Genomic DNA, 18,559 nt, shown 5'->3' on the forward strand with positions numbered 1-18,559 from the left:
TTGATAGTGTCGCTGTATGCACAGGGAGCAGTGAGAGGCGCGTGCAACTGTAAATAAATCCTTTCAACCGTAAACAGATCTGTGTGAATGCATTTCCCATGCTTCCGCATATGAATTTTGTCCGCTTTAAATGATCCAAATATTTTCGTGACCCCATGAGGTTCGTATCACCGAGATTCTACTGTAGCATGTTTAGAGTGAGCATCCAAAGTGGTCATTCCACATTGGGACGAGTAAAAACCACACGCATTAACCAAGCCTATACAGAAATTCTGACAAATGTATGAATTGCTCTTTAATGTTGGCATCCATTTTATTTTAAAGTCTCCTGCAAGTCAGTCCCATGCAAGTCATTGTGTAAAAGCTTACAAAGCATACAGTACTTTTTCTTCATCGGCGACGTGGCCGGCTAACATGGCCCGAGATGCCTGGCTTTGCTTCACTAACACTGTTCCTGCGTGCTTGAGGAAAGAGAAAAAAAAAATTCAGCAGAGACACTTAGACTGCTTACGTGAGCGAATGCGAAAGCATTATTGTCCCTGGGTGCATTGACACCCACTCACACACACACTCATCACTCACATGCATGCACGCACATATGACACCACTTAGAATGGTGTATGACGAACGGTTGCGTCACAATTTTGGCATGAATGTCGCCACATGGAGGTCAGCCAGTGGCGAGTATATATAGATGAACGACATGTGTGTCATATGGCCGTTTGATGACTTCACTCTTTTTTCTTGCCATCACTGGGATTTTTTTTACCATCTGCGAGTACACACATGCCGCCGGCTTTTCTGATAATGGGACTAGTAATGCTTTTGCACTGAAAAGTTATTCGGACACTGCTGCCAACTACAGGCTGCTAGCGTCAAGTTGTACACCCAGGTAATAATTTGATCATGACCAATTAAGGATCTGTCAGAAACTTTTATAGTGTATTAGATAAGAGCCACACATGAAGAACTGCATAGCAAGATTAACGTATAAGACTTACGACTAGCTAAGACTAATGTATAGTGTACTCTGGCTTGTCACCAATTTAACATTACAGAGTGCAAATTTAAAAGCATCTATGTTGCTTTATTTTATTATTTTATTTACCTTAGCGAATTCTGCAAACCGCATCTTTTGGTGCATGCTTTTGTACTCTAATGAATTGCTTCTTCTACTAGTACATTTGCAGTCACACCCTATTCGCTTGTACTCAAGGTGGGGCCAAAGACTCATTTCCCAGACATTTCACCCTAAAAAAGCCAAGCACCAGGCAGGGGAAAACTTGTACCCACTGCACCACCGGTGGGTACCCAGCGACACTGGGGATCGAACCCCGCACCTCCCTCAAGCAAGGCGGATGCTCAAACGACTAGGCCACCGCTTGAGATATTCACTTTGTGTTTGCTTCGAACTAAAGATTAACTATTAGCACTTGCCTAGTTAACTACCGTGACTGGCCAGCACAAACTACTCTTACATACAAAAGGCATAGCGAATCCAGACCCTACTTACTCCGGTGTCAACTCAGAGGAAAACCTGTTTCCCTCTCAGTCTCGACACGGCCAACTATCATCACCATCATGTGTCCGGACAGCACCGGCTGGGCAAAGGGCAAGCTAGCTCCCTCGTGGGCATGGTTGTATGTAATGTGTTTCAAGTAATTGATTGCTGTAATTTCGTAACTGATCGATTACTTTTTCATATGGTACCGTTCTGAGTAATTCAATTACTTTTTGTAACTGATTACTGGTAATCAGTTACTTTTTTTCCAAAAACATCCATTTGATGGAAAAATGTGGTGCAGCCGGCAAGACAATGGACCGGCTGCTGAGAAGCACTACACCCGATAACGTCCAGACCACAACCGAGTCACTGGCATCTCCTGTGGCAGTTATCGTATCGCGAAATATCACCTGACTACTCTGTAGGGACCCCCCGTTCTGTCAGATGGTGTTGAAACTTACCTCCTACCACTACTCCAAATTTGGCGGCTCACACACAGAGCACGGCGGCAGGGATATAGCTCAAGATGGTGCGTGAAGTAAAGATTATGTTGGAACCAGTACTAGAGCTACAGTGTTTTTGTTGTATCAGAAGGAAAAGCATGTTAACCACGTGGGATTCTATCGTTTTAAAAGAAAAAATAATAATAACTGCAGCCATATGTGCCTTTTCTTCCTTGCCTTTGTTGAATTTTTTTCTCAGTATGAGCAACTAACTAAATTGTAGTTCAACACTCAGTGACTTTAAGGTTCTTTTGTAGAAGCACCTAAAAATGCTACCAAGAAATCAAGAGCTCGAAAAGGGCCGTCCACCAAACAAGCATATGTCGACTTGAGTGAACATGCCCTGTGATATCAAGTTGCAAATAACAAAAATTGTAACCTGCTTTCGCAGTGCATCCACTTTTCTTGTCATTAGCAGCTATAGTAGATATGCAGAACAAACGTCAATGGTAGTAATTCCAGAACACTTTTTAAAACTAATTAGCCATGCGGTACTCACAATCGTGTCCCCGTTCTGTGGAAAGAGGTAACATTATTAATTTTTTTCCATTTGTTTGGGTTGGCCTAGGACACTTTTCCCAAGCACTTCACCCCAGAAGAGTTGAGCACCACGCTAGGGGAAACCTTGTAGCCATTAGAAAATCAGTGGGTACAAGCCATGGCCCGGATTGGTGCTTGGTTTTCCTGGGTGTACAGCTTAGAAAGTACTCTGCATCTTCATATTCTGCCACCTCACGTGAGTGATCCTAATATGAGCACCGTGCCACATTGATATTTCAGTTATCGTCTCTCTGTCTGCTTCACAAGATAGCATAATAAGCCACCGGTTGGGCATGACGTTCCCAACGAAACTCGTGAAAAAAAAAGTTTCAATCACCCTACCAGCATTCAGCTGGTAGATCGGAACTCTGCACGAAAAAAATCACGTTCGACATGACTATAGCAAGCTTCTTCACGAGTTCAGAACACGTTAGCCACCCCCTACAGCATTAAAACATGCAAAACACATGCCCTCAACCTACCACAATCAACCAAACCCATGTAAACACATGCACAGAAATACAATAAAAGGCAGTATAACGAAAGGCATTGGCACACCCTGTAAGTGTCGGTGGTGGTAATGGCAGTTAACTGAACTAAAGAACTAGTAAAAAGAAATAAACCCAGCACGGTAGCACAGCTTCTCACGAGCAGGTCGCACTCTGTTGTGGCACAAACTACCGGGCACTTGAGCCCCAGCAGCTGGCTTCTGTGCGCAGCTACAAGCTGATATGCATGGTGTTCATATATAATAATACCGCCCTTCCCTCCAGTGCATGCAATGAGAGAGTGGTCAGTGTAGCTGCTGATCTCTTCACAATTCTTTGTGGAAAAATAGTGACTACAACTTCGAAAAACAACTCCCCCTGAAAAGTAACATGGAACAAAATATCAAGAAAGAAGCAGTAGTCCATAGTAGTGAGAGTAAATTTGTGTTCTGGCAGTAAAAGCTGGAAGGAAACTAACATAACAGCAATCCATTACGTTTCTGCAGTTGTTCAGTTACTTTACTGGGGCTGTAATTGGTCACTGTAATTAGTTACATTTGACATGATGTAACCATAATCAGTTGCTTCTTTTTTTGTAATGTGTATAAAACTGCTTGTGGGGGAAGCGGAAGCAGTGACAGCACCGCCACCTTGAAGGCTATGCAGAACTCCGCGGAGGCCGGTGAGAGCCTCTTCGGGATTCCACAATGCTGCACAATTTTAGTGATGCGTACAACGTATGGATGTGGTTGCCTTTTTGAATATTCTTCGGATGTTTGCTTTCTCTGTCACTCCTCTCACAGTGGCCCTTGGCAGTCGTGGGCTGGCATAAACTGCTTGTGACATTCGAAGGAAGTTAGTGAACACATTGTCAGCGCAAATTTCCACATAATGCCCAAAGATTCGTGAAGATTTCAAACACCTTTAATTCTGAGCCTGCTGCCCTTTTAAAGAAACTGTATGGTCTTTGTATGGTCTTTGGTCCGATGTAGCCGAAATTCCTAATAAAAAATTTCGCCCAAGCACCATGTTTGAGAAGCAAAATTTATTCAGCTAAAGAACGGCAACTGGGAGAGACCTTTTTTGTAGTTTTAACACTGTTTCGAAGATGCTCATGGTGATAGCAAAGGCCGCAAAAAACAAGCGGCTTATGCTAGTTAGGTCGGCTTCCCCAAACAGCACCACAACATGTGATGGCAGCAGGTCAAACGCTAGCTACAATGTCTTCTTTGCATTAGAGCGATGTTGCGGAAAAATCGGATGCCAGGGCGAAAGCTGTTGCAGTCTTCACCACCTCTGCTAAGTGAAAGTCGACACGAGCTGAGGATGGCTGCTGGAAAGCTACAACCAACTTTGTCACTAGTTCTGGGGCACTATCGGCAGCTGCGAGACACACAAATGGATGCCGACCGCCAGGCTACCACCTGTTCTACATCTTCTGTGACGCTGTTGGCAAATGCATAAATAAAGGGTGAATCGTGGAGCAAATGCTTGCCGCACCGCCACCACCATCAGTCGCCTGCATAGTGAGGCAAAGCCTGCCTCTTTCCATCCGAGCGGACATAGCTTGGCGCTCAGCAGTTCGCTTCAGTGATGTCATTGGCTGAGGTCACTTTTGAGCAGCTTTTGCTGCAGCCAAAACTGCCTTCTGGCGCAGAAAAGTGAGTGTCTGGCACAGATATATACCGTAATTAATGGCATAATTTGCACACCCCTAATTTATTACCCGGGTTTACAAAAAAGAAAAAAAAATCTCTTAATCATATTTTACGCTTCCTACTGCACATGACCACCAACATACATGCAAGTGCGTGCAAGGCAGGCTTAGGAAGACCGGTGAGGTTGAGAACGATGCGAGTGGCAAGAGGATGCCACTACACTGGCCACGCTGCTCTAATGAACACATCACTGCCAAGGCCAAGCCAAAGCGCTCTAGCGCAAGGGGCAAACATGACTGGCATTTCTGGGCAAAGTTCAAAGGTCATAACGCGCAATATATCATATATTGTTACGTATAAGTCGGCCTTTTATTACAAAAATGGCCATTTGAAATTGGGAGTCGACGTATATACGGTGCTGACCTGTATGCAAGGCCTAACATAGTTTTGCCCAAGGTTTCGCCCGAGCCGTGGATAGTACGCGCCCTGTGCCGATGCCCATACCCAGCTGAATACATGACCTCCATGTGTAAAAAAGTAAAATTAATTTGTAAACTCATACGGGGAAAAAAAAAAATTCTAACTGCGTGCCGTTCACCTGGCTCGCTCATGCTGGCGGATGCTTTCCCAAATGACCAGTTGTAACCCCCGGCACGTGTTGGAATCAAACTGCCGAACAGTTTGATGTTCGGTTAGCTGCTGTGAGCAGGGCCACATTCGAAGACTCCGTTATTGCCTTTTATCTCCCTTTGCCTCTTACTGCTGGCTTTGCGATTGTAGCATTGCGCATTTATTGCTTCAAGCTCAGCACACGCTGTCATGCCATCCTGCGAGGGAGGAACTACATAATGTCGGGCAGGGCATGACCCCCCCTTGTGCACCGAAACTGCGCGCTGATCACGTGCTGGTCGTGTGGCACTGTGAAGGAGCCTGCGGGGGCCCCCCCCACCATTTTCGAGCAGTTTTGACATTCCCAACAGCGTGCGAGTAGTAAAGTATCTGATGGAGCCAAAAGAAATAGTCATTGCTATGCAGTTTTCATCTCAAAAGCAGTTGACCACTGCTCAGGTTTTCACCAGATATATTTACTATGATGTGAATGGTTTCTGAAAGTTTTCTAGACGTCATTCGTTAATTTGAACAATTCAGATAATTTTTTCCGGTCCCAAATTATTGAGGTTTTACTGCAACAAGGACAGTATGTTTACACTGACAGCCACTAATTTCAGTCACTTACCTTTTACAAAAGCAGGAACAGGCTTAGCAACAAATTGCGCCATCTTGACGCGCTCAGCCTCCAACTGCTTGGTCTGCAAAACAGGTGTTGGAGAAGAGGTCATATCTGCACATCTAGGTAGACGAAAGTATCAGAACCGAACAAAGCTACAGCCATCCTGTCCAACCACAAGTAGTGCATGGTGGCTCCACAGAGAATATGAGCACTACTGTATTGAAAGCAGCAGCATTAAAATACCTCCGCGTTTAGCACAGGTGTAGGAAGTTCGGCTTGCTGGTGTATGTTCATTCTTACTTTGTGGTGTTGTCCATCTTTCTTTCTTTCTTTTTCTTTCATTTTTTTTTAAATGGGTTTAACATCCCAAAGCGACTCGGGCTATGAGGGATGTTGTAGTGGAGGACTCCGGAAATTTTGACGATTTGGGGTTCTTCAACATGCACTGACATCGCACAGCACATAGGCCTCTAGCATTCTGCTTCCATCGAAATGTGACCGCCATGGCCGGGATTGAACCCAGATCATTCGAGTTAGCATCTGAGCACCATAAACATTGAGCCACTGCAGCAGCTGCCTATCTTTCTTTTTTCCCGCCCTTTGCACAGTTTATTGCTGTCTTGTAAGTAGCCCATGGACTTTTAAGGTTTTAACCAACAAACACACATAAACATTCGCCAGTAATAAAAATACAGATCAGTTACAGTCCAAAATTCTGGTTTGTATGCATGTTCCTGCTGGCCGAGCACCACCCTTTCCTTGGCGTGTAGCTTGTCGCCTTGCTACAGAAGAGGAATTGGGTACACCCACATTGCAGTACAGTAGAATTTCGACGATACGATCCCGGTTGATACTAATTTGTAAAACGTCCTAGCCCGAGTGCATTATGTGCAATGGGCAGAAATTCGGATGCTAAGAACAAACCCTCGCACCACTGTGGATGAGATGAATGCGCAAGCTGCGACCACACCCAAGAGTGCCGTTCTCATAGCAGTTTGCGAGTCAGCACACGTGTTGTCTTTTCTTTCTGTCCCTCACCCTAGAGTGCCAAGTATTTGCTGCCCTTACATCACCGATGCCGTGATCGCCAGTTGTGTGGTACGCGCCGCGAGCAGTGAGCGGCAGTGCGTGGCTGTAAGTAAACCCCGTAAGCCGAACACAGATCTGAGTAAATTCTGCAGACGGATTTTGTTCGTTTCGTATGATATGAATATTTTTTGTGACCTCGTGAGATTCGTATGATCGAGTTTCTATTGTATGTAAGCATGGACAACAGCCTGATGCACATGGTAGATGAGTACCCGAGGATGAAGCTTGTGGCATCCTTAACAGCATCTTACAAGGTGCTTAAAGGCATGTGGTTCTCTAGGCCATCCAATGGAATATCCAATGGAATATCCATTGGATGGTCTATTCACATAAACTCACGCAATGTGAACAGATATACAGGCTTGTAGAACGGGACTAGTGCAGTCTGAAGGAGCTTAAGTCAGAGTTCCACAGCTACCACCAGTGCACGATTGATACAGTCGTAAACCCTCCACTGTTTTGGAAGCTATGTGAACGCGGCTTGCTTGTATTATCCCGATAGTCTGTGGATATTTTAGGCTTTCTGTCTCATGTCCTAATGTTGGACGAGCATTTTCAACACTGCTAGCTGTGATCAAAAAGGAGCGTGCAGGTGTGGCTGAACAGAGTAAGTATGCATGTATCTACTACAACTAACAATGAATAATGGTTACACCATTGAGGTCAAAATAAGTGGACCGCGTTGAGAACTTTTTCACCAATAACCGCTGTATTTAGAATTTTCGCCATCCAAAAAACACTTATTAAAGAAAATAATAATAATCACCAGAAAGTCCATTGCCTACTGGTAAGCTTCCAAATTTTGAACGAAGTATTTCAGACACATATTTTGAAACTGATGATGAATTGGTTTAAATGGAGCAAGGGCAGCTGTAGCCAAACAGCGACTTGGCAAAAGGTATTTTGGTTTGCTTGGTTGGGTCATAGACCCATTTTCCAAGCATTACACCTTACAGAAGCCGAGCACCAGGCCAGGGGGAAGCTTACTGGAAACCGGTAGGGACCCGGCAGCACTGGGGATAAAACTCCGCACCTCCCGCATATGAGGCGGATGCTCAAACAAATAGGCCACCACTGCGGCGATAAATTTTGAAATTATCAAGCTAGTGATTAAAAAAATTTCTGCCTCAAATACACAGGCCCACTATACAAGTGCATTAATATGTAAAATACCATTAAAATCATTCAACATTTAATATTATTCAATCAGGGACGAGAAATGGTGCCCATCAACTGTGCTCAAAGACCCAAAATCTACTTGAAAAAACAGCTTGGTGACGAAGTCAAAGTGCCTGGTACCTTTCTTCTAAATTCCTCTTGGCATTTCTCGTGTCTCTCAACAGATGCTAGTCTGAAGGGCCTAGGCTTTGTTGCCGGTGCTGACAAGTTTCGTGGGCGGAAGACACGCTTGGGGTCAGGAGCTGGTAGCGCTCGAAACTTTCGTGGCTCGACCTGCAAAATCAAACAAAAGCATTTAGGACCAGGCTGTGAAGCACAGAATGAAAGGTAAGAAAAAGACTGCCAAACTCATGCAGCTGGCTTTGCCAGAGAGAGCAATTAGAATTTCAGCATCCTCTTAAAGGCATTGGTAGGAAGCAGTTTTCAGACCCCCACCTTCTCTTCTTCCTACAAAACAATGACAGAAATTGGTCCCATAATCTACCTATAGCTCAAGCCTTGTGTTTCACCTACTTGCTACAAAACACCAACAAACTCACTTTAATATAAACTGCTCTGCAGTGATAAAACACTGGTAAAACCTGCAGCAGAGGAAAAAGTAAAAAATGGAAAGGGTTGAACTTAATTTGTAGCGAAAAGAAAAAAAAATTGGCTGTGGCTTAGCTAAGGTTAAGCCTGGATATCTCGAAGCGAAAAGCTGCAGCGAGGCGGAGGAGAAGCCACACATGTAGTGAATACGGTGCTGTCTTAGAAGGTTGCTTTAGAGACATGTACTGTGGTGTGCATTCCTTTCGGGTGTACGCAAGATATGAGAGACAAGCATTTGCTTTCCTTAAAAGCAATTTTCATTTCATTTTTCTTAAGGCCCTTACGGCGTGGTTCGGGTATCTGCCCGTGTGGCAGATGTTGAGAATGTGACCCTAAATTCCGACAGGCGTATTGAGCTCGTGTGGGTGCCGGCTCAATCTGGCCATCTGGCATTGAGGCTGTAGATAACATAGCCCGAGGACTTATTTGCCGGGCAAATGGCGACCCCAGCCGGGATTTCTCGAGGGAGCGGGCACACACATTCTCAGAACTGACTCAGCAAGCACGCCTTGCCCGTCGTCTCTATCCCCCTCCCCACCCCCGCCTATCCCACTCCCAACAAATCCTCTGGAGGTGACTCCAGACCGAACTCTTCCTACCCCTCAGCTTCTATCCTACTTTCGCAATGTTTCCTCCGAGTGCACTCTCTGCGGAGAATCGCGTGCCACCCTGGACCACATCCTCTTCGGCTGCCCCGCCGATCCACCCCTCAGGGACAGCCCGCCATCGGTACATGGGAGGAATGGGAGGCCCTCCTTGCGCCGCAGGACCCGGACACGCAACTTCGCTGTGTGAACCGGGGTACCAGTGCCATGGCCCTACGTGGCCTGGACACATGCGCGTAATGTGAGGGCTGTGCGGTGGCCCTGAGACCTTGCACGGTCCAAACTCGCTTGCATAATAAAGTTTTCCATGCATCCACCGAGATATGAGAGCGACAGGCGTTGTTTCTTTTCCTTAAAACCAATTTTCTTTTCATTTTCCTTCCCTTACTGCGTGGTTCGGGTGTCCACCGAGATATGAGAGTTTCCTGGCGCACTGCTTCTCTTTTATTTATTTTTTTATTTGTGTCGCGTGTGACGTCACTCCTTTCAGGTGTACACCAAGATATGAGAGACAGGCATTTCCTTTCCTTAAAACCAATTTTCATTTCATTTCATTTTCCTTAAGGCCCTTATGGCGTGGTTCAGGTATGCACCAAGATATCAGAGAGACAGGCGTCGTTTGCTTTCCTTAAAACCAATTTTCTTTTAATTTTCCTTCCCTTACGGCACGGTTCGGGTGTCCACCGAGATATGAGTGTTTCCTGGCGCACTGTCTATTGCTTCTTGTTCTCCTTCCATGGCGTGTCTGCACCTGTTCTATGGGCAAGCGCTCCTTATATACCCCTCCTTTCAAATGCGCACTGCGCATGACTGCGGCGAAAGGTCAAATGGTGGCGAGGAGGAGAAGCAGTGGCGCACATGCACAGTAGCCTGTGCCGTGCATGACGTCACTCGTGCTACGACATACGCCGGCTCACGTGAAGCGCGGTGTTGACTAGCGTAGTGAAGCTTTTCGCTTCCAAAATGCCACCTTTTTGAAAATGTGATTGCTTGGCATCAGGGCTTCCCAGTGGAAACAGCCAAAAATACTTAAGAAAGCTTGAATTTTTTTTACCCGCCGCAGTGGCTCAGTGGTTAAGGTGCTTGGCTACCAAGCTGGAGTTACTTGGTTCCAACCAGGCCACGACGGCCGTGTTTCGATGTCAGTGCATATTAACGATCCCCAGGTGGTCGAAATTATCCCGGAGACCTCCAGTACAGCGCCTCTTTCTCCTTTCCTTCTTTCGCTCCCACCTTCCTCTCTTCCCTTATGGCATGGTTGGCAAAAGGGGGGCGCATAAGATGCACATTATAAAAACTAAATTCTGCTTTCAGTCTCTGTCACTTTCCTTAACTCCTTCCTTATCATGCCCATAAGGCATCGTTAGCCCACTAAAAATGACTTTGCTCACAGATTTCGGAACCTTTCGCGTTGCTTACGGGTCCGTTACACATCTGGCTTGTAGTCAAAGAACCGAAGTTTCGTTTGTGATGTGGTTTTTTCTACGCTGGCACTTAATTTTTACAAGCACACGTCACAAGCCAATTCTGGCTCTTAACGCCTTCGGATCCCTTGGACGTTTTTTCTTTGAAGCTTTAATGCAGAATGCTTACTGTTTTGCTTGGGGTACATTTTCCACCACTTTATCCAAGTCACGCGACGATACCTCCAAGACCTAACACCTTAGTGTGTGAAGTTCTGTTTTTTTTTTTGCCTTTTTTTCTAAGAAAATTTTTTCTTCAACTACAAAGCTTTTGCGGAAGCTGTACAGACTTCTTTTGTAGCCATATGGCTGCGCTTGGGTGAATGCTAATGACTAATTATTCGCTTATTACAAATCTACTCCACCTTGGAGGGTTCGCCAACATTCCGCCTGGGCATTAACACCACCACACCCACTTCTCCCAAATACAAACTGCTGCAATGCTAAAAACGCACCGTAAAATGTTTGTCTAAAACCGCTCGCTTATTCACGCTGAAATTCGGCTCAGAGATGACATACAACTGTCTTGCTTTTTCGATGTCAAGTTCGGATGATGTACTTGCCTGATTCAATCAGAATTAGAAATTTGCATCGTCTGCAGGAATGGCGACCCAAGACAAGCAGCTTTCACATAACTGATACCAATGGCGCCACCTGGTGCTATCGGAGGAATGGGCGGTTCAAGCGGCTCATCAACTTAATTCACAATAACTTAATACATCAGAAAGCAGATGTCAAGGACTTGAAGAATTACAGACCGATCAGGTTACTGTCCATTGCCAGGTATTTACTAAGGTAATCGCTAATAGAGTCAGGACAACCTTAGACTTCAATCAACCAAATGATCAGGCAGGCTTTCGTAAAGGATGCTCGACAATAGACCATATTCACACTATCAATAAGGTGATAGAGAAATGCGCAGAATATAACCAACCCCTATATATAGCCTTCAATGATTACGAGAAAGCATTTGACTCCATGGAAACCTCAGCTGTCATGCAAGCATAGCGGAATCAGGGTGTAGAACAGTTATGCAAAAATATTGGAAGTTATCTATAATGATTGCACAGCTACCATAGTCCTCCATAAAATCACCAATAAAATTAGAATAAGGAAAGGTGTCAGGAAGAGAGACACGATCTTGCCAATGCTATTCAACGCCTGTTCACAGAAAGTATTCCGACACCCGGATTGGGAACAGTTGGGGATAACAGGTAATGAAGAATACCTTAGTAATCTGCGATTCGCTGATGACATTGCCTTGCTAAGTCACTCAGGACATGAACTGCAAAGCATGATCAACGAGTTAGACTGGCAGAGCAGAATGGTGGGTTTAAAAATTACCAGGCAGAAAACAAGAGTAATGTTCAACAGTCTAGGAAGGGAACAGCAGTTCGCAATTGATAGCAAGGTGCTGGAATAAGTGAGGGAATATGTCTACTTAGGGCAGGTAGTGACCGCTGATACGGATCTTCAGAGGGGAAATAACTAAAAGAATAACAGTGGGGTGGAGCGCATATGGCAGGTTCTCTCAGATCATGAATGGCAGTTTACCAATATCCTTCAAGAGAAAAGTATACAACAGCTGTACCTTACCGGTACTCACCTATGGGGCAGAAAAGAGGCTAATAAAAAAGGTTCAGCTTAAGTTAAGGACAATGCAGCAAGCTATGGAAAGAAAAATGATAGGTGTAGCGAAAGAGACAGGAAGAAGGCAGAGTGGGTAAGGAAACAAACTCACGTTAATGACATCATAGTCGAAACCAAGAGGAAGAAATGTGCTTGGGCAGGGCATGTAATGCAAACGCAAGATAACCGCTGGTCCTTAAAGGTGAACTGAAGAGGAATCTGAACTTGTATTTTTACCGCTGGAACTCGATATACACGTTCCGAGCGTTTTTGGAAACTTCGAATTATTGCCCTGTGCGGCCGATTTCCCTAATTTAAATCGAATTAACGTCGGGCTCCCGCCATTTTTTTTTTTTGAATTCCCCGCAAACGGTGAGAGGAGTCGACCAACCTTTCACCCAGTCCCGTGGCGGCTTGCCGCTCTGCCATCGGCGGAGTGATACGTAGTGATCGGCGAAAGCAGAGTCCACGCGTATTTTTATTTCCGTGGGCCTAATTTGCAGCTGTGTAGTCTCTGACTAGACCCATTTATTCACGTAAACCTAAAAGAAACAAAATAAAAATGAAAGCAAAGTCGCCACGCGACTGCCTGAAAGGCACTCCATGCGTGGGTCGACTCCTCCCACCGTATGCGGGGAATTAAAAAAAAAAAAGGCAGGAGCCGGAAGTTAATCTGACTTAATTAGGGAAATCGGCTGCACAGGGCAATAAATTGAAGTTTCTAAGAATGCTGGGAACGTGTAGACCGAGTTCCCGCGGCAAAAAGTCCAGTTGAGATTCCTCTTCAGTGTACCTTCAAGGGCAACGGAGTGGATTCCAAGAGAAGGCAAGTGTAGCAGGGGGCAGCAGAAAGTTAGGTGGGCGGATTTAAGAAGTTTACAAGAATTTGGTGGCCACACCTGGCAAAGGGCAGGGTTAAATGGAGACATGGGAGAGGCCTTTGCCCTGCAGCGGGCGTAGTATGGCTGATGATGATGATGAAATTAGAACATGCACCATTTGATCCATTCAGTGAATCAAAAAGGAAGATAGCAGATTCACTATTTGATATTTTCGAATATTCGCACACCCCTACTATGAACTTCTCAAGGCTTGCAGTTCGAGGGATGCAATTTCTATCAAAAATATACGTGCCACTGCGCCTGTGTGCAAAATAAGCACAGGGCCAGGAAGCAGCACTCCATCACCGAAGTGCACTTGCTCTGAGGCTTTAGAGGGAGGAGTAAATTGCCTCCCTTACTCTCAGGTGCAATGGAAAACAGACCTCTGATGACCATGCAACAGCAAATGCAGCATTCTTGTTATCCATTCAATCACTGCCCTACTACGCTGTCAAGGCACTTGATGAAAAGCGCAACAACAAATCCAGTGGTGAACGCACATAAACCTGATGCTAAGCAAACAAAAAATGGCGACTTCTGGAATCCAAAGAAAAACTATCAACATGCTGAAGGTTAAACCCTAGCCTGCAAGTGCATAGTGTAGGCCTACCTGCTTAACTGCTGCAGCAGCTCCCATTGCAGGCTCCTTATGCTGCAATGTCTTTTTTTGCCTGCCAAAAAACTGCTGTGACAGGCTCCCACGGCGCAGGACTGCTGCTCTTGGGCGGACTGCCTGATATGCACAATATTGAAAATTAAACAAAAATGAATAACGCTCCAAGCCAGTGAAGGATAAGCCACAGAGTGCAGGCACTATGCTCCTACCTGCTTAACTGTTGCAGCTTCCTTGTGCCGACGTGTTCTTTTTTGCTGGTCCAAACCTTTCCGTGACAGGTTACGACATGGGGCCTCTGTCCTTTGATGAACAGTCTTTTGACTGTCCTAGAACAGAAAACATGCTTATGTTCCAACCAAGGTTGCTTAATTACAGTCACTAAAAGACCATACAATCACAATATCTGGGCAACCCACTGCAGGTTTTGATCTAATCATGGTTAATCAAGCTGCCTCAGCTAAAGCTTCAGAAAAATTAAGTTTCCTACATCCTTGAAGGCCTCTTAAAAGTTCTTCATACAGTTCAAAAGGGTTGAGAATTGGGCTAGTTGGTACGAATTCATACTGCTGTGGCACCACAGGGACAGGGACAGAGACAGAGTGACAACAACACAAGTGCTGTTGACAACAACACAAGAGCACTTGTGTTGTTGTCACTCTGTCTCTGTCCCTGTGGTGCCACAGCAGTATGAGTTCTTCATACATCTGGCTGCTTACACGCCAGACAACGAAATTTCACCAATGACAGTATCAAACATGTTATTGTGATGTATTTGGTTTGGGACACTAGCATTTCAGCTTTTCCACTAGCTTCTAATTGCTTGCAGTCTAGACCCAAGGCAATGCAAGCCGATAAGAATGACAGGTGCAAGTATTACGATGGTGCATTCTGCTTGGGCATCACACTCAAGCCTCATAACAATGAACACTGATACACCAGATTACTGAATAAAATGAGTAAATGTAAAGCTGGGCTGGTGTAGATTTCAATGGGCAGTCTATCACCACAAGAAAACCAGAAACATGTAAACCAACACTACCATATCCCCCTTCAGGCGCTGTGTCCACATATGTGGATGCCACCTACGCCTGCTCATATTTTTGTATACAAGGCGAATTTCCAATTTTGAATTCCGTGCCCTCAACATTCTGACCCTCCTTGTCAAGCCTGTAGTGCCATCTCTTGCAGCTACAGCAAAACATGTTTGTAAATAATAAGTAAAGATGGACACCACAACGTTTTATTTCAGGACAAGTAGCTTATTTTTGCATGCTCTCTTTTAAAAAAATCGTGAATTATGCAATTTATCATTCAGAATGTGTCAGTAGGTTAATGTATAAACTGCACACCAATTTTCAATGTCATAGATGAAGAAAAAGTGCCCCAGTGGAGGTTCAGTGTGTCACGTCCCCAAACGGAGGACACTGCGCCTTAATGACCACAATATCAAAGTGGCACTTTCTGGCCTCTATGTGCCATTTTTTGAGGCAAACGAGGTACAAAATGGGCTTATTGCTTACAGGTGTTCAAAACCATGCTTCTACAAGAATAAAGTTGGACGACTCCAGCGCTGAAGCGTTGTTCATGAAAATAGCCGATGGAGAAGCACAAAGAAGCGAGGCCAACCGAGCAATGAAGGCCTACAAATGGCCACAAAGAAGCCTCACAACGCTGATCTGCTGCTGACAAACACAGTGTGCTATAATGGAAGCAACCATAGGGGTGCCAAACAGACAACGGTGCAGACGTGAAGGCTGCACATCCAAGAGCCATGTTCAGTGCCGGAGATGCGGAATTTTCCTCTGCCTGTCGTCACAGGATGACAGTTTTTATCCAAGTCATGAACTAAACTAAAGAATAATTCTCTGAAGCGATATATTCGCAGAGCTAAACATTTATTCATGTCTAACGATCAGTTAGAAAAGCCAAGAAAATGTTGCAGTGTTTACGTTCATGTAGCAGCTTTGAGGCACTATGTCCACATGTGGACGCGAATAAAATGTGCTCAAATGTGAAAATTCTTGCGTAATTTTTACACCTGACTTCTGCTTGGTCTACAGATCGTGATTTATGCAAAAAAAGATTTTCAGCAGATTAAATTGGTGCCTGAAGGGGATACAGTGGTACAAACTGTTAAAAATACAAAAAGGCATACAAAGCACACTTGCACCATGTATGACAAACCATTATTTTTTTTATTCAATCCAGGGGTAAAGGCAAAATATTAACAATTATACTGGGGCAGGAGGTTTGCATTAGTGTTCAGAGGCATTAGCATTGTTCATGCTTTAGCATCTTTTGCATCGTGCTGACTGAAGATTTGCACACACCTCTATGTCTGTTTGAATTACAAAAATCGGATGTTAAAAAACAAATACTAACGCTGTAACTTCCATATATAATGACATTAAACCCTGCTAAATATAACCGAGCTCAACTGGTTTGAAATTCAAAAAATTAAGCTGAAGTATAAGGGCTCTTGTGTAGGGCAGCAACACAGATGATGCTAACAGCAGGCTACACCAAGTGCACCAACAGTATGAATGACCTGTGTAAATAGTAAAGGTAGCCAATATGGTTTCAGCATACTGATAAAAAGAAGACAAACAGTGCTGAACTGGTAAAAGAAATTTGTGAGAGAATGTGCTTATGTTACAAGAGACCAAGGCTGCGTAAAAATATACAAACACAGCCTACAGTCTTTGGGCTGAATGCCCCTTGCCCAGATTGAATCCCAAGCATGGCACAGGCAACATTAAGGGGTGTAACAATCTGGCACCACCAGTGGACATTTTCACAGGCATCCGGAGGTAAGCTCATCAATTGCAATGAATGAGCAGTTATTGCTGTTTTTTTTTTGTTTTATGGGGTTTAATGTCTAAAAGCAACTCAGGCTATGAGAGATGGCGTAGTGGAGGGCTCCGGATAATTTCGACCACCTGCGGCTCTTCAGCGTGCACTAACACCGCACAGTACATGGTCTAGCGTTCTGTCTCCATCGAAATGAGACTGGCATGGCTGGGATCAAACCTGCGTCTTTTGGGTCAGCAGCCAAGCACCACAACCACTAAGCCACCACGGCAGCTGTTTTTAATAACAGGCAACAAATTGCATGGGTAAAAATCATACCTCGGCACCATGAGAGGTGGCTCAATCACAATCACACTCACGGCCACTCGCACTCACATCCACTCACTCACACTCACTCTCATGTCCACTCACACTCACAACCACTCACTCACACTCATGACCACTCGCGCTCACAACCACTCACTCACACTCGCACTCATGCCCACTCGTGCTCACAACCACTCACTCACACTCATGCCCACTCACATTCACACCCACTCACTTACACTCGCACTCACTTACACTCACACTCACTCACTCACACTCCACTCATGAGAGCTCGCACTCGCAACCACTCACTCACGTTCACACTTATGACCGCTCGCCTCACAACCACTCACTCACACTCATGACCACTCGTACTCACAACCACTCACTCACACTCATGTCCACTACTCACAACCACTCATTCGCACTCATGTCCACTCACAATCACAACTACTAACTCAAACTCATGACCACTTGCTCTCACTACGACTCACTCGCGCTCGCAACCATTCACTCACCCTCATGTCTACTCACTCTCATTCACGTTCACTCACTGTTTCCTTGTTTGCTGACAACGGAGGGGATGAGAGATTTTCTGCCGTGGCCGACTGCCCTCGTGGCTCCCTTAGCATAGCCTCAGTTGCAAAGATGTAGTGGTGAGCCGTCCAGGCTTTGTCGGGCTATTTGGCCAATTTTCGCAGTTTTGATGCTCGAAGAGAGTGGTCACGCATCTCGCATTTCAGAAGCTCATTTCGATTTCACTCGCCCATACCTCGGCACCATGAGAGGTGGCTCACTCACACTCATGACCACTCGCACTCACTACTACTCACACACGCTCACACTCATATCCATTCACACTCGCAACCACTCACTCTCGCACTCACAACCACTCACTCACACTCGCACTCATGTCCACTCACACTCACAACCACTCACTCGCAATCACACTCATCATCACTCGCACTCACCCTCATGTCCACTCACTCTCATTCACGTTCACTCACTGTTTCCTTGTTTGCTGACAACGGAGGGGATGAGAGATTTTCTGCCGTGGCCGACTGCCCTCGTGGCTCCCTTAGCATAGCCTCAGTTGCAAAGATGTAGTGGTGAGCCGTCCAGGCTTTGTCGGGCTATTTGGCCAATTTTCGCAGTTTTGATGCTCGAAGAGAGTGGTCACGCATCTCGCATTTCAGAAGCTCATTTCGATTTCACTCGCCCATACCTCGGCACCATGAGAGGTGGCTCACTCACACTCATGACCACTCGCACTCACTACTACTCACACACGCTCACACTCATATCCATTCACACTCGCAACCACTCACTCTCGCACTCACAACCACTCACTCACACTCGCACTCATGTCCACTCACACTCACAACCACTCACTCGCAATCACACTCATCATCACTCGCACTCACCCTCAAGTCCACTCACTCTCATTCACGTTCACTCACTGTTTCCT

General features: G+C 45.3%; 1 protein-coding gene across 3 annotated transcripts in view; it reads right to left on the bottom strand.

Annotated features, from left to right (window-relative positions):
* Nucleotides 1-270: 270 nt before the first annotated feature.
* The window catches only part of LOC149350966 (uncharacterized), a 54,999-nt gene continuing 36,710 nt past the window's right edge, over nucleotides 271-18,559 (bottom strand). For all 3 annotated transcript variants that reach the window (XM_089580141.1, XM_089580140.1, XM_089580142.1), the window contains exons 8-12: nucleotides 14,184-14,300; nucleotides 13,969-14,091; nucleotides 8,313-8,465; nucleotides 5,931-6,003; nucleotides 271-461 (exon numbers count right to left, since the gene is read on the bottom strand). In XM_089580141.1, the coding sequence (XP_089436267.1) occupies nucleotides 391-461; nucleotides 5,931-6,003; nucleotides 8,313-8,465; nucleotides 13,969-14,091; nucleotides 14,184-14,300 (537 nt within the window). In that variant the 3' untranslated portion in view covers nucleotides 271-390. The remainder of the gene's footprint in view (nucleotides 462-5,930; nucleotides 6,004-8,312; nucleotides 8,466-13,968; nucleotides 14,092-14,183; nucleotides 14,301-18,559) is intronic.

The sequence above is a fragment of the Amblyomma mixtum genome, chromosome 3 (genome assembly GCF_055824585.1).
Source record: "Amblyomma mixtum isolate Tamu chromosome 3, ASM5582458v1, whole genome shotgun sequence".
In the NCBI taxonomy this organism is placed as follows: domain Eukaryota; kingdom Metazoa; phylum Arthropoda; class Arachnida; order Ixodida; family Ixodidae; genus Amblyomma; species Amblyomma mixtum.